Genomic DNA, 25,735 nt, shown 5'->3' with positions numbered 1-25,735 from the left:
TTATGTATATGACAGTCCCAGTCATAGTTATTAATATTCTGCATTGTTGTTTGTCCTGCTCACGCTACGCGCTGAAGAGATAATCACCGTAGTACTACAATGAAGCTCTATACTGCAGCGCAACTCAACCAAATGCATCTTATACGAGATAAATAATATATACACGATATATATAAACTGGCTGAAATGTTTTGAAATCACCCTACCTGATCGAAAAAATCCTTTCTTTCACTCTGCCATTTCTTTTCAGATTCTTATTTACAGCATTATCTTAATAGGCTGCATATTAACTTATTGGGAGAAAATCGGTAGTTCTGTGTGAAATCAGACATTTGAGCACCCCCTTATAGCCAAAATAGCATGATCATAACACCTGTGAATTTTCGACTGTGAGATCGAAGCATTGAATCTTCGGCTAATCGGGGTCACCCCTAATGCACTGTATGTCATTTTGGATTTTTTTTTTTTTTGCCAAAAGCGTTTATGTAATGTAATGCATTGGAGAAAGTATTTTGACATAAATTGCATGCCTCAGCTTTAAGTGAGGTGAATGAAATTTTCCATAGCACTCTGGCTTTTTTTGGATACTTAAAAGCTTGGTTTTAGATTTTCAATGCTTTTTAGGCTTTTACCGTAGTTTAGCAGATTACAGGACAAACAAGTAGACTGACCACTTAAAAAGTTACCATGTGCAATTTGAACAAACTTCATTTCCTCTAAAACATTTTCCTGTTCACCTTATTGTATTTTTATAATTTAATAATTAATAATTTATGCATTTAGCAGACGCTTTTATCTAAAGCGACTTACAGTGCATTCAGGCTATACATTTTTTACCAGTATGTGTGTTCCCTGGGAATCAAACCCACAACCTTTTGCGCTGCTAACGCAATGCTCTACCACTGAGCCACAGGAACAATTGTATGTGTTTAATACTCCCTATTGCACAGCAAAATTCCAAATGACTGCATGTTTAATTCAAGATTAAATGATACGAAGGGAAAGAAGTACATCCCGATAAATAAGATTCATTGCTGCATAATAGAATATTTTTATGTATATTTTGCATTAAATTGAATGCAGTGGTTTACATACAAATACTTTTATGAACAGGTTAACACAGAAACAGCCAACAAAATATTGAAAAGATGTATTCCACACTTTTCCGCTTTATTATGTACTTGTTTTACATATTTCATGGTGATGGCTGCTGTTATTTTCTGATGCTTTTTGCATGCCTAGAACAAGTATTACAACTAATGCAATGAAAAAGGAAAGATATATGAACAGAGCTCTGGGGCTTCCCAGGAACTTTGATCCTGTGGGACTGCGATTAGAAAAAGAAGCGACTCTCAGTAATATCACTAAGTGTGAAGCTCTTTGGAGACGAATAAAAAAAAAAAGAGAAAGTCTTCGATCTCAAGCACTCCGGAAGGACCCTCGCTGTCTGTTCGCTAAATCTCTTCCACACATCCAAGAATCCTTTCAAAGGAATTTCATACCATCTGAAGTGCTCTGAGAATGATAGGAGGTATCATCTGTGTACTACTTGAGTTCCTTGAACCGTCATCCTAGCAAACTTTTATGCGCTCAGAACTTTTTGTGATTTCATTCCAGCATTTGATGTAACCGTCAAGCACATTTTGGAATTAAATTACGGCCTATTAAATAATCACTCTTCCTTGACTGTCCATTAAGAGTTTGTGAGAGTATTTAAGCTGCATCACATGGAATGACATCAGAAGCGAACGAAATTCGACATTAACTTTACCCTGTCGTGTTAATTCTACCATCTGAGACTAAATCTCTAATTATATTCAGCCCAACAGAAGTACATACACGAAAGCGACACTTCCTAACCTTTTCTAAAATGTCACTGTTACTTAAGGATGTTTTGTTTGTACTAATTAGCTAGCGACTGTGGCCCTGCATTTTAATTTTGAGCAGTGCTGTAATTATAGTTCTGCTTTGTAAATGTATGTATTAGCAGCTGTTTGATTCTTATCGTATTTATGATCGACTTTAGAGACTGCAGTATCTCTCCCTCTCTGTTTCTAAACCTAGTGAACAGTCTAGCAGCATATTAACTGAAATGGAATTTCATACTCTAAGTGACTCATTTGGAACACTCTGCATATTCACAGCTATGTGTGTCATTTACAAGAGACTAATCTCATTGACTTTAATACAGACACATCAAGAGAAATTGTGTGATATTCAAATAGGCATAAATATACACTACGATTTAAAAGTTTGAGGTCTGTAAGATCTTTTTTGATCTTTATTGAAGGACGCAATAAATTGCAAATATCTTTGTCACTTCTGATCAATGTTACAAAAGATTTCTATTTTAAATAAATGCTGTTCTTTTGAACTTTTTATTTATCAAAAAATCCATAAAAAGTTATGACACAACTGTTTTCAAGTTTCATAATAGGAGTTTCATAAGCACCATATCAGCATATAAGAATGGTTTCTGAAGGATCTTGTGAAACTGAAATAGTGGTTTTTGAAAATTCAGCTTTTCCGTTTTAATAAGAGTTCACAATATTTGTGTTTTTATGATATTTTTGATCAAATAAATGCAGGCTAGGTGAGCATAAGAGACAAAAACAATTAAAAGTCTCACTGAGCCCAAACTTTTGAATGGTGGTGGGCTGTACAATGCACACTGAATTTTTGGGTAAAATCTGTTTTTGATCATTTTAAACTATTTTCCATGCTTTTTTAATATTAAAAGAATTATAAATGTGTTGATACACTAGTTGGCATTGCTCTTGCTTTGTTTGCCTATAAGAAAAAATTGATCATAATTAAGAGTCTTACCTTTGTGGAGAGCATTCATGTTGGAAGTGCACTTTAAATTGCTGCCTGTGTAAGTAGCTCACTAGCTATTTAGAACAGTCTCTTTGTTTTGAGCCTGCTATTGTAATGAAGTATTATGGGACATCTTTATTTTCCCATCAGCAGTAATCCAGAGCCCAATCACATTAACTCTTTTTATTTATTATTATTCTGTAATTTTACATCAATCTTTTGTTTTGTTTCCACACTCTATTACCTAAACCTCCATCTCCCACATTCGTTGCTTCTGTCTCATCTTCTCTCTCTCTTTCTCTCTCTCTCTCTCTCTCTCTCTCTCTCTCTAATAAATTGGAAGTGTGGTGTAGGTCTCTGGGGGAGGTTTTTACACCATTTATTTATTTATTGATTGATTGATTGACCAAAATATAGTAGAAGTAGAAGGGAAGCTCATGTTTTATTTTTATTAATTATCTTATTTGGGCAAGCAAAACTGACTATATGGCTGTCACAGAAAAATAGTTTGAATGGTGAGGGATCAACTGATGTTGTGTCCATTAAAAGGGTTTTTTAAAGTGTTGTGTAAAAATCGAGTTTACTTACTATAAATTGATTAATGACATGGAAATGTTTAAATATAAATGGGGAAGTAAATCAATGTATTTGTTTGTGAATTATGATGGCTGTTTGCAAATCTATATTTAAGTGTATCTGTGTTTAGAATTTTTTCCTGTACTTCCTGTTTTTTTTTTCTTAAAACATCAATGTTTAGTGAGAACCTTTAATCTTGTAATAGGTAGTATGGAAAAATTATAGAAATCCCAGAATGCTACAGTGCAGAGCTGATGCATTTCAAGGTATTCAGCCAAAAAAATCTAAAGTCGTTTATTCACCCATATCATTCAATACCTAAAATACTTTATTTGTGATAAACATTCTTTCCGTAAAATGGCATATTATTTAATTAATTTTTTTGTTGTAGTATGATTTTAAAAAATAGCGTGAAGTGACCTTCCTTAATATTTGTATTTTGACATTTGAATTGTGTTGTAGGGGCTGGAGAGCGTGTATGTGCGTGCATTTGTGTGTGTGTGTGTGTGCGTGAGCTGATCTACATGTGGTATGTAGGGGTGCGCCGATCCAATATTCAGTATCGGTATCGCTCCGATACTGGCATTTTCTGCTGGATCGGGGTATCGGTCAGACGAGACCGATACAAATCCGATATTGTGAGTATACTATTCTGTGTTATTGTTGCCCCACGAAAGGCACAAAAACATTATAAAGCACCATAAAGTTTCCTTACACTATATTTCAAGTGTTCTGAGACCGTTCCATAGTTTAATGTGAGGTACAGATTAATATTTGAGTCATTAAATTCAAGTTCACGTAAACTCTTCTCTCCGCTGCGGCTGTCAGTCAACCTCCATTCAGCGTTCAAACTGCGTGTCGCGTTCGGTTACGACAGTCAAGATGACGAAACTCTCTCTGGGATGATACAATGTTCCTATTTTTATACTTGTTCTTCATGCGCACAGTAACTGAAATTTAAAACTGTTAAAAGGCTCAATAAACTATCGCACATACTGTATATAATACACTATGCATCAGAATGTCTCTTCCCTTTGTGCTTTGAACTTTTCTATGCGGAGCGCTGCGTGCTGTGACTCCGTGTTGCTTCAAGCGCGTCATTCTGCACACGGGATGCGCATAAGAGCTTTGTACCGTTCCGTATTGGAACCTTTCATGTTATAATACTTTTGCGCAATGAAAGGTTGTTAATAGCCTTTCTTGTTCTGTCTTATCTATCATATGTTGCTGCCTCATTACTGTGCTATAAATGTAAAATAAATGTATTTAATTTATTGCATATATTTATATATAAATTATATTTACTTGTTTTTCATGAATGTATTTTACAATACAGAGAGCAATGTGTAACATTTTACCAGATTACACTTATTTACTTTTATTTTTCCCACTAAATGTTTTTTCCTCTAAATGTTTAGATTTTATAAAATTATTGTGAACTCATCATTTTTGTAGAGTAACTTTTGCTGCTGAATTATCCACTAACCTAGTTTATAATAGTATTTTTCTCATTGATTATTATATATTTTTTTAATTTGTTATTTTTCTTTATAATTAAGTTGTCTTTATTTAGTAGATTTTGTGTAATATACAACAGTGATGATCAGGTCAACACACACTGAGGTATAGAAATGTAAAAAAAAAAAAAAAAACTGTGCTGGTATCGGATTGGTATTGGTATTGTCTGATACTCAGAACTTTTGGTATCGAATCAGTATCGGTTCTGAAAAAATGGTATCGTGCCACCCCTAGTGGTATGTTTTATTGTTCAGGCCGTGAGTGAGCTGTATGTTATGCAGGTTCATCACCCTGCTGAGAACTGCCATTATCATGATCTCTGCACCAGCAGTCTGTCAAAACTCCCCAAGGTGCACTTCTCTCTCTCTCTTTCTGTCTGAAATGCACGCTTTGCACCATTTTCCAGGATTTGCAGAACAGAAGATTGTGCAAAGCTCATATTTTCACTGTAGCTGGGGTCCAAAAGTGTGAGACCACTAGTGAAAAAGTCTGGTTTGTCTTTTTCCAATTGAATACCAATTTATGTTTTTACAAAATATATTCAACATAACCAACCATTTATTTTTTATTTTAAGTTTGTTGCTGTTACCTTAATAGATGTCCTAATTGTTTTTGTTCATGATAAATACAGCTCTAATGTGCTAAGTAAATAATAATAATCATTTTAAAGAAATTAAAAGGCTTCAATGTGCATATCTACCTTTTGACAGTAACTTGGCAAGCTACGATTTAAAAATAACTTCCCCAATACTGGTATTTACTAGTCACACCTGCACTCAAAAATATGTCTGTGCTTTGACATAAAACAATAGATTCAATCTAACCATCAGAGAGTGATTCCTTTATCACTTCTAGGTCAGAATGGTTAGCATGTTTGTATTTTGTGTGTGTTTTGCGACGTAGACCTCTCAGTGTGACAGACAGGTGTGTGTGATAAACTCATTGCTCAGAGCCGGTGGCAGTGACATCTTGTTTTGCTCCCGTAGCATGAGATGTATCTAGCGTCCACCGTTATTGCCGGGGTGGCCCGCCGCTCGTATATCATTGCTGTGGCAACCAACTCGGCCCTGACAGCAGAGTGGGGATTGAGAGGATACGTCCGGCCATTTTGGCATTTCTGCCTTGTCACACTGTGGATTAAGAGAGCAGATCGGTGCTTTATCAACTCATGCAAATGAGACACATTAAATAGCTGTCAGAACGCTTGATACAGGGAGCTTTGGAAAACACACATATGCTCAATCACCGAAAATCATCCTCTCTCGCTCTCTCTTCACACACGCACACACATACACACATCTCAAAAGCCCCTCAGAGAGGCAGTCAGGACTGTGTTATTGTGTCTAAGCCGTGATTGCATTAGGATGTCATGGTCACTTTTGTTCTTTTCAGTTCTATCAAGAACTAACACTACATAACAAAAACAACAGGGGGAAACAAACTCAAAAAAAGTTCCTTGGATCGCACGACAACAAACTCTTAAAAATAAAAGCTTTAAACCAAAACAGTTCTTACAGTCTGATGCCACAGGCGAGCCATTTTGACTTCCGTCATATTTATTTAAGAACTTAGTCAAACTTTTTTGTTCTCCAGAGAACCATATACTAAAAATTAACATTCTACAAGAGCAAAGTGCAATTTAATATTTGATTCGATTGTAAATAAAAATGATTCACCAGTTGTCCAGTAATTTTATTGGACACAACAATATAACATTGTGTAGATCAAATTTTAAGAATGATGGTCAGACTTTCGTTGATTTCATTCATTTCAGTGAATCAAAGCAAACAGTCTACTACAGAAAACAATGAGTGATTATTTTTAAATATCTCAATTATGAAAAATTATTATTATTTGTGGTAAAAAATGTAATTGTTCGATTTTCTTCTTCTTCTTCCTATTATTATTATTATTATTATTGTTATTATTATTATTTGTGTGTGGCTAGAAATAATTGTTTTGTGGCGAAATTTTAATTGTTGTTTTATTATTATTTCCATTTTTGGTATTTAATTTATTTTAATTTTTTCGTGAGAAAAAAAATTATATGATATTATATAGGACTCTTCAATGTTCAACTGTTTTTACCTGCATTTTTTGGTGAGGGGCCTTTAGTCCATGTCTTTTAAATTTGACATCACATTTTCATTCCAAGTAAAGTGCAAGTTGGATTGTTTTGCTTGTGTGTTCTTAAGTGTGTGTTTCTTGTTTGTGTGTCAATGTGCATGAGTGTAATAAAGTTTATTTTCCGTCAGGAACAAACAGACGGTCCTCCCCTCAAACACAGTTATATGAATCACTCTGCATATAGAAGTGACTTAAACAACTTCCACAAATCTAAAGGAGCTCTTTTAAAGTATCTTAAAGTAATCTTTCTCTCTTTCCTTTCATCTACGGCTCAGTCGGATGACTATTTTTCCCTTTCATCAGACAGCCATCATGTCAAGCACTCTGAACATCTTTGATGGTGGCTGGATAAAAGCATGTGGTGTACGAGTCCAAATGTGTGCGATTGTATGTGTACTTGCATTTGAACGTGTTACGATTTGTGTATTTGCTTGTAAATGTAAATACATTTGTTTGTGGGCGTGCAAAAATAGCATTAGCACACATTACAGTATGGAACTGCACGGTCCAATATGTTTGTGTGTTTGTGAATACACTTCTACCTGGTGCTCTGTGTGTGGGAGTGTTCATTCTAAAAAGAAGCATATCGTGTCCATGAGCACAAAGCATTAGATTATACAAACAAGACACTGTGCAATTAATTATCTTATAGAAAATAATGTGTGTTCTGTTTACATATCTGGAACAAAAAGGAATGGAGGAGGAAGATGGAGAGAGAGTCATCGCAATTCTTTTAATTTCTCAATTGTTTCTTCTAGACAGCATTGAAATGAAATTATTAAATTATACATACTTATATTCTCCTATAAATGTATTAATTTTATACTTTTATTATTAATGTTAATATTTCAAAAGAAATCTCAGGTAATGTCTCAGTAATATGGATGCTTGGAACAGACTCAAATAGTCAAATTGTCAGATTTCTCCAAAACCAAGTGATCTGAACTATGTGATCTACAAATCATTTGGTCTTGAATGAATCAGACAGAGAATACAAAAAGTTTGGGTTCAGTAAGATTTTTTTAAATGTTTTTGAAGGAAATCTCTTACTCTCACCAAGGCTGCATTTATTTGATCAAAAATACAATAAAACCGTAATATTGTTATAATTGAAGGTAATTGATTTCTATTTTAATATATCTTCAAATGTAATTTATTCATTAATTTACAGTCTTCAGTGTCACATGATCCTTCAGAAATTATTCTAATATGCTGATTTGGTGCTCAAGAAACGTCTCATTATTATTAATATTGAAAATGGTTTTGTTGCTCTTTGTGAACAGTAAAATAACAGCATTTATTTGAAGTGGAAATCCTTTTTTTTTTTTTTTTTGTAACTATGTCGTTTCTGTGATTTTTGACCAAATTAATGCATCCTTGTTGATTAGACGTATGAATTTCCTAAAAAAAAAAAAAAAAGTATTTCTATAGCTCTATGCTCTTATTTTTACTTAGGAGTTTAAGGAAAAACATCTGAAATAAGTTGATACATAAATGAAACATAAATGGACAATGCTTACATTAAATCCATCTTGATTGAATTGTGAAAAGTGAGCATTCCATACTACAATGGAGCCAGACTTGAATATGAGTTTACATTCGATGGATAATGACCTTGAAACATGGCTTACAACCAATTTTTGGCCTGGATTTGGAGCCATATACCCAGGTTGTCGCTTCTTTTCATCCGTTGCTGTTATTGCCGTAATATGTTTTGAATTAATGTTAACCATTGTTAAATTAGTGCTTTAACTTTTGACATGATTTTAGAAAAGGTTAAGTAGTTATTTGACTTTTGGTTCACATTATTAACCTAGGAAAGTCATTTTAGTGATGAAACATTTTGCTGAAAGATTAAGGTACAATTTTTTTTTTTTAAGGAAATAATATGATGATGAAATGTTCATAGTAAGACCAGCAGTGTATATTAGGAAAGTGCATGTTGACTTTAAATCTACTGAGCTATGAAAGAAACACTTGAGTGATAAAATCGTCCTCTGGTTTGAGAGAGACAGTGAGAGAAGGAAGGGTGGCGCGAGGGCTGTGATTTTCTCAGCGTGAGCGGCACACGCAGGCATTTCTCTATTCATTCTAATCAGGATGAATCAGGTATGTTTGCCAGAGTATAACGCACCTGTGCACACACACACACACACACACACGCACGCACGTAAAGGTTCCCAGGGAAGGATTACAAGTCAATAGAAATTTCTATTATGCTTAAGATTTCAGTCAGGGGAAATCGTTTCCAAAATATACCATCCAATTACGTCTGTGACAGTTTTATTAGTGAGGGTGAGTTTTAGAATGTATGTGTATGTGTGTGTGTGTGTGTGTACACACATGCAGTGATAGAAAGATAAATGGAGAGTGAGCAGGAGAGAAACATGAAGAGTGAGGGAGAGGAGTGCTTTAAATCACTGTGTGCTTTGAATCACTGTGGATATTTCAGCTCCTGTCACTCTTGTGTGGCTCTTTTATCCACAAGACACTTTTAGACCCTAAATCTTTCTCCAAATATCCCTGTGTGAAATAGAATTTCACACCCGTATGTGGTCGATTTCATGGGCATGTCAGAACAGTTTTCTGTTTTTTAATAGCCAGTTTATTATAGACTTTTATTTTATTTTTGGGCTTTTGATGATTTATGTGACAGATACAGTGGATAGTTACAAGAAATTTTGAGAGAGAAAAGAGAAACATTTCAGGACACAATTATTATTGTGTTTATTACAGTATGTTTTGGTCATTTTATATATAATTGTAGTTTTATTTTGTAGCTTTACCTTAGTTAACTTCATTAGTTGACATGAACTAACAACAACAACAAACATTTAATAATCATTTAGATAAGAATTCATTTCAATAATTTTTGCATCAATTCATTTTTTATAAGTTGAGTTAATTTTTATTAGCTAATTTCCTAGTACATAGTTTAAAAAAACTTATATTATTTAATGGACCAGATATGACTAGTCTTTTTTTCTTTTTGCATATCAAATAGATATGATATGAGCTTTACTCAGAATTCCACAAGATCAGCCTAGTCCAGCTCTTGCTGTGACAGCAAATGCTCACAGATCCTGACTCAACGGTCACAAAGTAAATGTGCCTTTTGCAGATTAACTCAGATATAATTACCATATAGCGGCTGAAAAAATACCCATAAGCACAATTGTGACTTTGCACAGTGCCTCCATATTACTGTATATGCCTGATCCAAATCCTTTTTCCAACCTTTTTTGTCTTATACACCCTCACAGCCCTATCCACAGGCTTCAAGTACTCCATCAACACAGATCAGAAATGTAATCCTTTTTTAAATTAAAGGGATAGTTCACCCAAAAATGAAAATTTGATGTTTATCTGCTTACCCCCAGGGCATCCAAGATGTAGGTGACTTTGTTTCTTCAGTAACTATTCACTTACATTATATGACTGACAGACTGCAATGGTTTGAGTCTCTTCGTTTGTGTTCTACTGAAGAAACAAAGTCACCTACATTTTGGATGCCCTGGGGGTAAGCAGATAAACATCAAATTTTCATTTTTGGGTGACCTGTCCCTTTAACCTTCAATTTGTCTTCCCAGGGTTTGCTAAGATTTGGTTTATTTACATTCAACATTTTTATCACTTCATTCTCCAACTTCAGTTTGTATTTCTACTGAGACCATTACAGTGAATGTGAGATGCATGAACACATGCTGTGCTGTCTTAGGACAGTCTAAAATAAGGTATTTTAGGAGGCAGCATAATTAAGTTACCCACCTTTTGGAACAGCCTTTGCGTTGTCAAGCGTTATGCTTTACCTTAAAGTGTTGCCTCCATTAGCAGCTCACTGGGTTTTGGAAAAGAGCAAACACCTGCATATAATGTCTGATTTAATGTGAAGCCACAGAGCCCAAAGGAACTGTCCGTGGTCCTGAAAATGCTCATACTATTGAGTATCTACTGGCTGCTGTCCATGGTGCTAAAATCATCTGCAGGCACCTTCAGCTGCTTTAGGGCAGTTTTCACTTTATCTCTCGGTGTCGCCGGCTCATATGGTGCTTGTTTGAAAACGTCATCCAACCTGAGAGCGCTTTTGAAAGTGATTGACAGGCCAGTTAAAGAAGTGAGTAAGCTTGCTGTCAGGGAGCCCTAGTTGATGTGTCTGATTATAGGAACTCACAGATAGGTAGCTGTCAGCTGAGCGGATTTGGCCGGTTAGACATTTTTGCTTCATTTTGAATGAATCAGTGACTTTTCTTCTAGAGCTGACGTATAACTCCTGAATTTTTGTTGCAGGGTCACGTGATGGTCTCTCAGCGATGTCTGGAACGCTGCCTCACTTTCTGCAGGAGCCCGATGATGCATACATTGTCAAAAGCAACCCCATCAAGCTACGTTGCCAGGCACGTCCTGCCCTCCAGATCTTCTTTAAATGCAACGGGGAGTGGGTCCATCAGAACCAACACACTTCCTTGGAGCACACTGAACTAGGAACGGGTAAATACCCATGTGCTGTCCTTCTCTTTAAAGAAATAGTTCACCCAAAAAAATGAAAGTTTGCTGAAATTTACTGAAATTACCCTCAGGCTATACAAGACATAGATGAGTTTGTTTATTCAGAGGATCCATTGGTGAGCAAGAGATGTAATGCTAAATTTCTTCAAATCTGTTCCGATGAAGAAACAAACTGCATTTTGGATGGCCTGAAGGTGAGTAAATTTACAGCAAATTTTCATTTTTGGGTGGACTATTCCTTTAATGCACCTTTATATCTGTCTGTCAGTGCCTGCTGGGAGAGTGGCATCCAGAATGTCAAATCCTATAGCAGCAGACGTTCGGCTCAACTTTTCTCAGCTTTCATCTTTCAGTTCACTCTCCATCAAACATAGTGTGCTATCTGTAAGAGCCTGAAAGAGACTGATTGTTGCATTTAGTGTTTGCTGGTGCAGATTCTGACAGCTGAAAGGACTGATCTAGTGATGCAACCTAGTGAAATAACAACCCCCCCACCCGCCGTCGGATCAGTACTTGACCCAGGCGTGAATTGCTGCTTTATATTCAAAAACGTTTTAAAAGCAGCCTGGCTCCCCCCCCCCCCGGATCAGTACTTGACCCAGGTGTGAATTGCTGCTTTATATTCAAAAATGTTTGAAAAGTAGCCTGGCTCATTTCAGGCATGTTTTTACCTTTTGTACTTATTTCTTTCATCCTTATCTGTTATTGATAAAAGATATTCACTTCTGGTGAAGTTTAGAGTAGATATTTCTATGCATGTGTACCGAACAAATACAGCATTATTTTAACCACTGCACGAGCGGAACTTCATTGGAAACTTCCAGTTTTATATACCGTTACTTTTGATAAGAAACAAAGTCTCATCTTTCAAATTATGTATTTTTCAGGAAATTCAAACAATAAATGCCATTTTGACGCTCTTTGATGTGGCGCGACATGTACTAAATGCCTTAGTACAAGCGGCAGCGTGAAGCACGAGTGAGCACGATCATCCCTTTCTCTTTACTACTAGGTTTAACGCAAAATAAACATGAATGAACATCTCCTGCCTCATGTAATCGCTCAATCAGTGTTTCAACCTGGGAAAGACGGCAATAAAACAGCTTGTAAACAAAATGTCACATAGCATTTCATTTACCTCAGGAAGTCATCAGTGTCAACAGCTTGCTAGTGCGCTATAAATTAAGTCTAGAGAAGAGCTTTTCGCGAATGATTAGACTATATACTCATTATATTTTACTTTACCTGTTATTATTATAATGTCTTATTTAATGTTTAAATAAATCTATTATGGAACAAGTTATGAGAGGCACTGTGTAAATTAATATATTTCAACAACAAATATAATTTTTATAATTTAGAAGTTAATTTGTTTGCATGCATTTTTTTAAGTTGAGTGTTGCTTGTTATATTTAAAAATAAATAGAAATTAAATTTAAGTTTGGGCTCTGTTTTTAACTGTAACCCTTAGTAGGCCTAATGTAAAAGGGCTCACTATAGTTTAGAGCAGGGGTGTCCAGACTCTTCCTAAAGGGGGCCAGATTCGATGATGTGGAAACACTGGGGTGCCGGATGCTTCTACCTATATATATATATATATATATATATATATATTTATTATGTATATATGTGTGATGTTGAGTTGACAGTAGCAGTAGCTTGTGTTTTGTTGAGGACAAAAATCTGCAAATATCTTGTTTTTAAAGCTTTAATAATTATAACATAGAATGGCTTTATGGTATTTAATCTATTAACACATGAAAGCACAAACTACATCAAAAATGTCTGTAATTTGGCCTATATTTCATAACTCCCTTACATTACATTAAATTGGCCTATATGCAGAGGCGGACAGTAACTAAGTACATTTACTTGAGTATTGTACTTAAGTACACTTCTTGAGTATCTGTACTTTATTTGAGTATTATTTTTTCTGGGAACTTATGACTTTAACTTCACTACATTTGAAAGACAAATATTGTACTTTTCACTCCACTGCATTTCTATCAAGATCCTCAAAGTAGAAAGTCAGTGGGTGATTTTTTTCTTCTCTAAAACTTGACTTTCTTCAAACTCAAACGCTTCTCACAGCGCTGTTTAGTGGTCTCGTGATCGAGATCAGTCAACGAGTAAACGCATTTGTTCTGAGCTCGCGCTACGTTGTCTTTAGGCAGAGTTAAAAACGGTCCGTGCAGCGCGGTTCAAACGAGTTGCTCTCTTCCGCTTTTGACGCGTTTAGGAATTTGCGTGCGCTAAAGAAATGAGAGCGCATATGAGTTATCAAATTGATATCACTCGCGTTTTACTGCTACATCTGGTCTAAAATTTAGTGCTGCCATCTTGTGTTGACATTTTGAAACTGCATAGGCCTATTTTGTAAATTATGCTTGGCGGGCCATATATAATATAGACTATTAAGACAGCTGCGGGCCGCTTAAAATTCATCCACGGGCCGCATTTGGCCCGCGGGCTGTAGTTTGGACACCCCTGGTTTAGAGCATAAGCTGAGGTAGATTTTTATCCCTAAGAAAATTTGAATTATAACTGATTTTTTTTAAAGAAAGAGCAATTTGTTCAGTAAACCACTATTTAATGAAAAAAATGGTAACACTTTATTTTGATGGTCCCTTTTGAACATTCTGTTGACAATAAGTAATGTTGCACCTACATGTCTACTAACTCTCATCAAAGTATCAGTAGACTGTTTGCTTAATATCTGCTAACTCTATATTGTCATGGTCTCCCAACAGACATTCTACTGACTATAAGCAACTTTGCAAGTACATGTCAACTTATTCTAACCCTAACTCTACCAGTCTACTAATACTCTACGGATACTCTGAGAGTTAGTAGACATGTAGGTGCAACGTTACTTATAGTCAACAGAATGTGTTAAAGGGACCATCAAAATAAAGTGAAAACAAAAAAATATATATGTTTGTTTAATTTTCCCCCTGCTGTACCGAAACTGTACCGAACCGTAACGTCAAACCCGAGGTACGTACCAAACCGTCATGTCTGTGTACCGTTACACCCCTAGGGGTGAGTACTTTTTATTTTATTTATTTATTTATTTGTTTGTTTGTTTATTTTGAAAGACATTAATGCTTTTATTTAGCAAGTAGGCCTAAGCACTGAAAATATCAATAATGACAATAAAGTCATTTATAATGTTACAAAAAAATTATTTCTTTAAGTAAATGCCGTTCTTTTGAACTTTCTCTTCATCAAAGAATTCAGAACATATTAAGCAGCACAATTTTTGTCAACTGTTTTAATAATAATAATGATATTTTTCAAGAATCATGTGACACTGAAGACTGAAATAATGGCTGCTGAAAATTCAGCTTTGCCATCACAGAAACAAATTACATTTTAAACATTAAAATAGAAAACATTTATTTTAAATTGTAATAATATTTTTCAATATTAATATTTACAGTATTTTACCCAAATTTTAAAATTGTAGTATATGTGGATAGCTATTCGTTCATACCAGCGTAGTCAATAAGCAGAAAATAAATGCTGTTGTTGTTTTTTTTTGCTTCATAAGAGACGCAAACAGAACCAATTACTGATCTGTATGTGTGAAAGTGTGTTTGCAAACAACTCAATGTTTGCTATTGCTGCCATTAGAGGGCATATTTTGTATTGTCATATTTGGAGAAGTTTGTTGCTACACTTGAGGATTTGGCTTCTGTGTTGATAAATTATTATTTGGATGGAAAATGTGAAATTACAATCAAGTTTGTCATAATTCTCAAAATTCTACCTTATTTGACTTAATTTAAAAGAAAGTACTCTGTTGGAACTTATAAATCACTTTATTTTCTTCATAGAGCTTACTGTTGAAATTATGCTACATTTTTGCTCATGCTGCAGTGTGAAACAGGTCTTATGGTGCACTTATAATAAGGACAATCCCCCTGGAGCTACATGGATTTAAGTGCCTTGCCACAAGCACAGAAGTGCTTATGGATTAGCCCTTGTGGGGCTCAAACCTACAGCCTTTTGGTTATCATCCCAGATCTGTAACCACTAGGCCAGACCACCCCATTGTAAAGTAGACGAAACCTACTGCTTACAAATCTAAGTAACATCAGCTCACACACTGAAAGCCCAAGACTCATCTCCGATTATCTGCTAAAATAAACATCCACCTCAAATATGATGTTGCATGCACCCAGCTTGCTATCTCAGTTTCCTCTTAGCACACTTACAGAGATCTTCTATCCGTGCCCGGCATTGGCCATTGAGTCTCAGCAGGTTGTTGGACTGCCTAATCATCTCTGTACATCTGTGAGGCTCCGTTGATTAAGACCGGGCTCCCTCGGTCCAGCAGAGATACGCTCCGATCACATCTCTCCGGCGGCAAAGCCAATAAATCAAACTCGGAGAGCAGGAGCCGCGGTGTCCTTGGACTGCCTGTGTGCCTGCTTGGATTATTTGTCCTGCTGGGTTGAATGGAATCGCTCACGGATGGATGGTTGGTAAATCTGTCAGTACTTTTGAAATGGTGCACTTTTGTGAAGACTGGTAAAGACTGTAAAACTGCAATGCGGACAGGACGAGGTTGATGTGGACACAAAGTGTCTTGCCGACGTGCATATACACATAAATAATCCCATTTATCTGCCTAATGTTAGTAAAAACGGCTTTAGTAGGGTTTACATGAATCAGTTGCACCAGCACTGGACCATGAAACTGTGTCGTTTACTGTACTGTAAATATCACCCAGAGTTTGTCTATTTGTCTAATTTTATATGTTTGTGCTTGGCTCTGATTCAGAACAAAGAATCACAGGCATTAATAGAGAAGTAAAAGGAAAGCTCCAGCTTTACCACCTCATGTTTGATGAATGCTGTCAGGAAGAGCAGCCAGCTTGCAGGTCTATTTCAGAATTAGCCAGCTCAGTTTCCTTCCTGTGGCCAAACACACAGTAACAGCAGAGCTGGCTAACAGGGCTGGACACCACTGCGATTCTCTGGCATACGAACAGAATCACGTACAAGCAGGACAGTATAATCATCACCCAGCATCATTCACATCTCTGTTTGCTACTAATGCCATTCTGTTGTATCATAAACATGAGATTTAAAATCTGCTATACAATTGCATTTTAAATATAGAGATGTCATAGGGATAGTTCACCCAAAAATGAAAATTCTGTCATCATTTACTCACCCTCATGTCATGCCAAACCTGTATCATCTTCTGTGGAACATTAAAAAAAAAAAAAGATGGGGGTTCCATTGATTTGGAAACGTTCTTTAATATAAAGGCCCATTTCTGCCTAAAGGTAAAACAAAAAAGGTAATATTGAAATAACCACAATTGGAAGATTGTTGAATGAAATGAGCATTGTTAGAACTGTATATAAGCTAAAAGCACAAGGATGACAATGAGTGTTTTACTAGGGTGATGTCTAAAGAATGCCTGTGGGTCGATGGGGGTTCAGGTTGTGTGACCTTGACCTTGTGTTGGTGGTTCACTGTGCAGGCAACGATTCATAATTCAGTCGTGGTGAGAGTGTGCATCCAGTGCATTATCACACATTTGTGCACCTGTGCTTGATAAAATGTGCTGGTTTGTTTAATAATTATGAGGACCGTGTTGGCTTTTATGCTGGCGCTTCATGAAAATGTATTTGATAGGGCTCTTTGAGCTGCAGTGCCCGTGAGGTGTCAGTTGCTCGTGTTGCCAGGGGTGATAATCATCACAGCTGCAATTGATAGCAAATGACTGTAGGAATTGTTCGTCCAAAAATGAAAATTCTGTCATTACTTACCAGTCGGCTGCTGTATTCCAAGTCTTTTAAAGTTACATGACAGTTTTGTGTGTGTAACAGACCAAAATTTTGTCCTTATTCTCTGATATCTTCCCCTCAATTGAGTTGTTAGAACAAGAACAGCTACCAGTGGTTGAAGTTGACATCCGGATCAATGAACAAACCATTCCTTTGAATCAGTTCTTTTTAAGGAACCAGTTGATTTGGTTCACAAATCAATCTGAGCAATTCGTTCATGAATCAGACTATTCTAGAGTTAGAAGTTGAATTGTTCAATCATTTGATTTATTGATCCAGTTGCAACAGTTCTCAAGTTGATTCAATTAATGAATAATTCTTTTGAGTCAGTTTGTTTCAGTGAACCAGTTGATTTAGTTAAAAATCAGACTAAACCACCTGTTAATGAATTGGACTGAATCATTCTCAAATTGGACTAATTCATACTAGTATCGGAAGTTGAATTGTATCACTTGCTGATTTAATGTATCTGTTACAGTGGTGGTTGAGTTAAAAGCCTGTGATTATCGCTCAACTGTTTTCTCCTGTATGAGAGAGTTGAACTTAAAAGAACTGACTCAAAAGAGTGATCCAGTCCTTAATGAACCATTTGGTCCTTTTCACGAATCAGATTGAATGTTTACATTTTTGGGGTGAACTGTTCCTTTAATAAAACTCTTAAAATCTCTGTTTTAGCCAACAGCTGAAACCATGTGTGTGTATATGTCTAAAAAAAGAAAATTAATTATATTTTCTTTTAGCTGCCACAGGAAGTGCTTCACTGGCCAACGCTTAGCCTTTTGTCATGGCAATGGGTATGGGCTGGAAGAGAGCAGGAGGGCAGGGCAGTGCAGAGCAACAGTCAGCCAGAGCAGCATAACCCCACTGCTCACTGATCAATACAGATCACACAGCTAAAGCCTCTGATCCTACTACCACTGAGAAAGAAAGATAGACAGACTGAGAGCAAAAAAGAAAAGAGAGGAGGAGAGATTTATTAGGAGCACGATAACGATAGAGATCTGCCAAAGGAGAGATTTAGAGCGTCGAATGGAGGGATGGGTGGAGAAAGATGGAGGGTGAGGGAGAAATGAAAGAAAAAAGGGTGACATTAAAGAGATTTAAGGGGAAGAGAATGAGAGAATGCGAGAAATGGACAAGAAGTCTAGGAGGAAAAGAGTTAAAGGAATAGTTTACTCAAAAATGAAACTTTATTTATTCACCCTCATGTTTCTTCACGTCCTGTATGACTGACATTCTTCAGTGGAAAACAAAAGAAGATGTTTTGAAGAATGTTCACACAGCATATTTTGATTAGTGGTTTTCAGGGTCATAAAAGTGTGCAAGTGTCTCTTGCCTTTTCAGAGCTTAAAAGTATGAAAAAGTGCAGCATAAACAGTCTACGAAATACCTGCTTTTGTGTTCCACCTAAACAAGAATGCCAAACAGGTTTGGATCGACATCAAGGTGAGTAAATGATATTAGAATTTTCATATTTTTGGGTGAACGGTCTCTTTAAAAGCTCACTGTATGGTGAACATCCAGTGGGCTGATGGGTAAACAGGAGATAGATAAGAGAAGACACTTGGAAGGCAACAACAGAGGGAGAAGGCAACTACAGAAGGAGGGAAAGAGGGACACAGCAAGAGATGGAGGGTGAGATGGTCCTCACCTGCTGTTTGGCGACTGCAAGAAGGATTGACGTCCAGCATTCTGCATTAAGATCACAGCTAGCCCACTGCGCTATATCATCTACCACCAACAGAGTAAGACCGACACAAGACAAGATCCATTGAGGTCCAGGAAGGACAAAGACGATGGAGAAAAACAGAGGAGAGGGAGTTTGAAAGAGATGGAGGAAGGGAAAAGAAAATGTATGCGCTTACGGATCCTCAGGGCCGAACGCATTATACATGAACATGCAAACAACTCCAAAATAAGCTGTAGCTGCAATCCAGGATTATAAACAGTAACTGTTTGGACTTCTCACAGACATGTTAACAAAAGGCTTTGACTCAGGATTAGCAGTTGCACTGTCAGTCAAGACACTACCGAGCACGCTCAGACTGTCTAAAAGGGCTTTTGAGCACTTTTTCAGTGTCATGGCACTTCAGTGTCACGATTATAATGAACTAAATGATCACAGTTTATAAAACGGAATTTAATAGGTAGCCAGTGCAGAGACTGTAAAATTGGGGTAATATGATCATAACATTAGTGTTGCCAGATCTTGCTAGGGAAAAAAAAAACAAACAAGCGAAGTAGCCTTCTAAACATAAACAAAACACACTGGCTTTGGTTGCTGTAATATTTCTTTGGTTAAAACTAGCGGATACCCCGATGTGTGAAACACCAGAACGTTGCTATGGTTACCAGTTTCAGAGTGAGTTCTGTTCCGTACACACACAAAACTATAATTTAGGGCATTCACTTACAGTGCCCTCCACTAATATTGCCACCCTTGGTGAATATGAGCAAATATGGCTGTGATAATAAATCTGCATTGTTTATTCTTTTGATCTTTCATTCAGAAAATGTACAAAATTCTAACCTATCATTGAAGTTAAACAATGGAAAGTGGGGGTCTCATTATGAAATAAATGTTTTTAATTATCACGGTATTGTTAAAATGTGCTGGAAATGTTCAAAAAGTACTGATACACAGACTGTAATAATTTCACCAAGTCTCATATAGAAAACCAACAAACCAACAACAAATAAAATAAGCAGCACTTTTTGTTTGCATAAACATTAAATAATAACATTAACATGAACAAAAAGTGTTGTTTGGGAGACTTGAAAGATAGTTTTAGGCCACATGTGCAGCTAAATTCGGTTGTCAATGCACCTTTAACTGCTTAATCCTGCTTTGCACACACACAGTTAATAATGTGCGGGAGTGACCACCGCATTCTACAACCGAAATGACTCTTGGAAAATTCAGGTTATGACAACTGCATTTGTGGAAATTCTATGCAGTGTGTACGAAACTGAGCTAAACAGCTAGTTGTTAAATACGAATCAGAATTGTGTCTTTTCTGTATGTGCAGTGCAAGAAATCACAGGGTATGTTTGTAACTGATACGGAATTTAATAGGTAGCCAGTGCAGAGACTGTAAAATTGGGGTAATATGATCATAACATTAGTGTTGCCAGATCTTGCTAGGGAAAAAAAAAACAAACAAGCGAAGTAGCCTTCTAAACATAAACAAAACACACTGGCTTTGGTTGCTGTAATATTTCTTTGGTTAAAACTAGCGGATACCCCGATGTGTGAAACACCAGAACGTTGCTATGGTTACCAGTTTCAGAGTGAGTTCTGTTCCGTACACACACAAAACTATAATTTAGGGCATTCACTTACAGTGCCCTCCACTAATATTGCCACCCTTGGTGAATATGAGCAAATATGGCTGTGATAATAAATCTGCATTGTTTATTCTTTTGATCTTTCATTCAGAAAATGTACAAAATTCTAACCTATCATTGAAGTTAAACAATGGAAAGTGGGGGTCTCATTATGAAATAAATGTTTTTATCTAGTTCACGTTGGCCACAATTATTGGCACCCAATTATTGCAACATTATTTTCCCAAGATAACAGCTCTGAGTTTTCTCCTATAATTAGGGTGACCATACGGGCCATTTTTACCGGACGCGTCCTTACCAGGATTTCTATATTGCCTAAAATATCCAGGTTTTGGCTGTTTGCACTGTGCAGATCGATCGTTGTATGACATTCACGAGAGCTATAGAGAGCAGAGCAGATGGCTCCTTATGCTTTCGAAACGCTCATTCAATGATCGGTACACAGCAACGCTTCAAGTCGAACGAAAGAACAAACACGTGCGCGTATTTGCATCGCTTTGATCGTTCTCTGTAGATCTCACCTTCTCACACACCACGATTGGTCGATTATATGCAAAACCTGCATGTTATTGGTCAAACTACTTTGGATGTTTTAGGCAATATAAAAATCCTGGCCAGGACGTGTCCCATATGAACGGCACATATGGCCACCCTACCTATAATGCCTGTGAGTTTGGAGAACACCTGATAAGAGATCAGAGAACATTCCTTCAGAATCACTCCAGATCCTTCAGATTCCCAGCTCTGGAACACTCATTTCTACAGAGGACAGGGATGGCCATGGCAGAAGCTTCATTTTGTGCTCAGTGACACATTTTTGTGTTGATTTTGATGTTTGTTTTAGATCATTGTCCTGATGGAAGATAAAAGATTTCTAACAGAGGCAGTCATGTTTAGAGTTTTTATCTGTTGGTATTTGATAGAATCCATGATGCCAGGTATCTGAACAAGATTTCCAGGACCTCCGGAAGAAAAACAGGCCCACAATATTAAAGATTCAGCGGTATATTTAACCGTGAACATGGGGTACTTTTTATCCCTGCTTGCACCAAACCCATCTGGTGGGTTTGCTGCCAAAAAGGTTTTTTTTGTTTTGTTTTGTTTCATCTGACCATAGAAGCCAGTCCCATTTGCAGTTCCAGTTGGATGAGAGTTTTTCCAGAGTTTTTTCTTTTGGATGAGCAAGGAGGATTTTTCTTTAAACCCTCCCGAACAACATGTGGTGATGTAGGGGCTGTTTGATTTTTATTTTATTTATTTAATTATTTATTTTTTGATTTTCTGACCCCAAGACTCAACTAATTTCTGCAATTCTCCAGCTGTGATCCTTGGAGAGTCTTTGGCCACTCAAACTCTCCTCCTCAACGTGCATTAGGACGATATAGACACACGTCCTCTCCCAGGCAGATTTGTAACATCTTTAGTTGATTATTGCCCTGATGGTGGAAATGGAGATTTTCAATGCTTTAGATCTTTCTATTTTGTGAAGCTCAACAATCTTGTTCTGCACATCAGAACTATATTCTATGGGTTTACTCCTTGTGATGGCTGATTAAGGCAATTTGGCCTTTATGTTCCTCACATTTATAATCCCGTGGAACAGGAAGTCATGGCTGGAGAATTTCATGCTCCTAGTCACCCTGGTGTGCTAAAAATTGTAAATATGAATGGGAATATACTTCAGATATATTTTGTTTATAAGAATTTCTAGGGGTGTGGCCAACGTGCATTGGAGCAAAACATTTATTTCATATTGTGAGTTTCCCCACACTTTCAATTGTTTTACTTCAAAGAAATGTTAGAATTTTGTGATTTTTTTGAATGAAAAATCAAAACGATGCAGACTTATTTTCATAGCCGCCTTTGCTCATAATAGGGTGCCAATATTAGTGAAGGGCATTGTATGTATTTAAATTCGGTTGTCACTCCTGAAACTTTACCGTGCATACGTGGCCTTAGAAAATGATAAAAAAAAATAAAACGGCTGAAATGGTTTTAAGGATAATTAAAATATAAAGCAGTACTAGCTGTTGGAAATTTTATCTTGGTTTATCGTCAAACTGGTAACCGTTTCATCTCTAGTCACGTCACACAAATACACCCATTATGCAGTTTGAAATGGTTCCCGGATGTGGCACTGACAAGCATCATCTGTCCATGCGGTCATCTGTGGTTTTTAATCCCTGAAGTGGCCCTATAAACTCACATACACACTGTGTGTCTACAGGATCAGAAGGCTCACAAGGATGGCACAGACCTCCGACTGCTTAAAAAGCTCAAAGCCAACAGTCGGACAATATTCACACATGCAAACACACAGCTGCAGCCCGACTGCTGCCAGCACTAGGAGAGGGATCAGATCTGCTGGTCTCTGCCAAGCCCTGGGAGAGCGAGGACACTTTGGATGTGCCATCACTGGACGTGCAGATCCAGACACTGAGACAGTGTTACTGTTGTGAGATGCTGTTTTGGTTCTCCTAATCTCTCCCAGGACTCTCCACTGCGACTCAGGAACAAGCCACAAGCCAGATCCCGGCACCAACACACACACACACACACACACACACACCAGTCTCCAAATGCTGGAACAGGAAAAGAAAGGAAAAGGGGATGAGGACCATGGGCGAGCAAAGCCACCACTGGCTCTCTTGGAGACTAGGGGCCCTCCAACTCTGAATCTGGCGTGAAAAGTACAGCAGGGATGAAGACGAGAGCCTGACTGGAAACCAGAGGAGGAATACATGATTGTGTTGGGATCAGGAATTAGAGGATGAAGAAAAGAGGAAATTGATTTTTTTTCCCTCTTGGATGGAAGCTAGGATCTTTTAGAGGTCAAACACAGTATAATAGTAGCGTAATTTTACAGTTCAATATATAGTGTAGTACATATAGTATATAGTGTTTGTGCATATATGTATATATCAGTGGTGTGCGGTGGTGTTCTGAAATGAGGAGGCAAAGTCCTTTTTTTTTAAATCAAATGTACAGTAAATTCCTGTCCCAGTCGCATGTTCTTGGTTAAATAAACATTACTTACACTACCAGAAATATTTTTTATGAAATATTTTTTTATATTTTTTTAATTATTTGGTTCATCAGTCATCAAAGCTCTGTGAATATTGGTCACAGACACAGAGATTTTCTTAAAATTTTACCAAGCTGATTACTCACTAAAAACTCCCACAGATCATGTTTTCATGTATCAAGTCTTATTTTGACGTAACAAAGTGGTTATATCTAAGTATGTGAGTTGTGTACTTACTTTTTTAAATGAGTCTTTCCATTAATGCCATATTGTTCATTCAGACTGATTTGCGAACACGGAACGCGCATGAACACAATAGGCGGGATTTATCGCATGAACCAATCACAGCCGAACATAACCAGTCAGATCCAATCATATCACGATGGAGGCATTGCCTCTCACGTGATTTTCCTTCATTCATCTCAATTACCCCTACCAAACTCACCGCACACTTTAGGGGTCTGTTAAAACTCAATGGGCTCAGGGGAGGCGAGAGAGACGCAGACTCCTGCTGTAACTTTACCTGCTGGTGTCGCTGTTACACAATGTTTTTTTTAGAAAAACAAGTGATTTATACACTTTTTAATGTTATATTTTGTAATTTTTTTTTCTCATCCAATATTTTGAGGAGATACTGCCTCCCTTGCCTACTCGGAGGAAACGCCCCTGGTGTATACGGGTACATCTGAAAAAAATTTGAATATCATGAAAAAGGTCAATATTTTTTGTCACTCATTTCAGAAAGTGAAACCCATATATTATATAGATTCATTACACATAGAGTGAAATATTTCAAGCCTTTATTTCTTGAAATTTTGATGATTATGGCTTAAAGATAATGAAAACCCCAAATTCAGTGTCTCAGAAAATTAGAATATTGTGAAAAAGTTAAATATTAGAAAGTCATGGTGTCACACCCTAATCAGCTAATTACCTCAAAACACCTGCAAAGGTTTCCTGAGCCTTTTAAATGGTCTCTCAGTCTGGGTCAGTAGGCTACACAATCATGGGGAAGACTGCTGACTTGACAGATGTCTAGAAGACAGTCATTGACACCCTCCACAAGGAGGGTAAGCCACAAAAGTTCATTGCTAAAGAAGCTGGTTGTTCACAGAGTGCTGTATCCAAGCATATTCATAGAAAGTTGAGTGTAAGGAAAAAGTGTGGTAGGAAAAGTTGCACCAGCAAAAGGGATAATCGCAGCCTTGAGAGGATTGTCAGGCAAAATCCATTCAAGAATTTGGGGGAGCTTCACAAGGAGTGGACTGAGGCTGGCGTCAGCACATCAAGAGCCACTACGCACAGACTAATCCTAGACATGGGCTACAAATGTAGCTTTCCTCGTGTCAAGCCACAGACAACGTCAGAAGTGTCTTACCTGGGCTGTGGAGAAAAAGAACTGGACTGTTGCTCAGTGGTCCAAAGTTCTCTTTTCAGATGAAAGTAAATTTTGCATTTCATTTGGAAATCAAGGTCCCAGAGTCTGGAGGAAGAGTGGAGAGGCACAGAAACCATGTTGCTTGAAGTCCAGTGTGAAGTTTCCACAATCAGTGATGATTTGGGCTGCCATGTCATCTGCTGGTGTTGGTCCACTGTGTTTTCTGAAGTCCACAGTCAACGCAGCCATCTACCAGGAAATTTTAGAGCACTTCATGCTTCCTTAAATATTTAGATTATACATTTTTTATTTAATTTTTTTAAATAAAAAAAATAGAATTTTTGAATTTTGCAGTTTTGCAGTATACATATGAATTAGCAGTTAATCAAGAACAAATGTTTTTCAGCATTTTGGTAACAATCATAGCTTCTAATTAATATATATGAACCAAACTTTACACATATTTTGTCTTTACTTATGTTATGAAAATACAGAATTTGTTTGTTATTTGTGTAATATATACTTTTTGATTTAATTCCCAAAAGCTTTCAGCAATATTTTAATGAAAAAAATATTTCATAATTTATTACAACAACATTGAACATCAATATTCATTTTACTACAAAAAAAACAA

General features: G+C 36.8%; 1 protein-coding gene across 1 annotated transcript in view; it reads left to right on the top strand.

Annotated features, from left to right (window-relative positions):
- LOC107692300 (netrin receptor UNC5D-like) overlaps window positions 1–25,735 on the top strand; it is a 231,266-nt gene that overhangs the window by 144,997 nt on the left and 60,534 nt on the right. The window contains exon 2 of the mRNA XM_016491285.1: window positions 11,326–11,526. Coding sequence (XP_016346771.1) covers window positions 11,326–11,526 — 201 coding nt within the window. The remainder of the gene's footprint in view (window positions 1–11,325; window positions 11,527–25,735) is intronic.

Source organism: Sinocyclocheilus anshuiensis, unplaced genomic scaffold (assembly GCF_001515605.1).
Source record: "Sinocyclocheilus anshuiensis isolate Anshui unplaced genomic scaffold, SAMN03320099.WGS_v1.1 scaffold478, whole genome shotgun sequence".
NCBI classification, from domain to species: domain Eukaryota; kingdom Metazoa; phylum Chordata; class Actinopteri; order Cypriniformes; family Cyprinidae; genus Sinocyclocheilus; species Sinocyclocheilus anshuiensis.
Note: the sequence above shows the minus strand (reverse complement) of the source record. Positions and strands in the feature narration are given on the sequence as shown.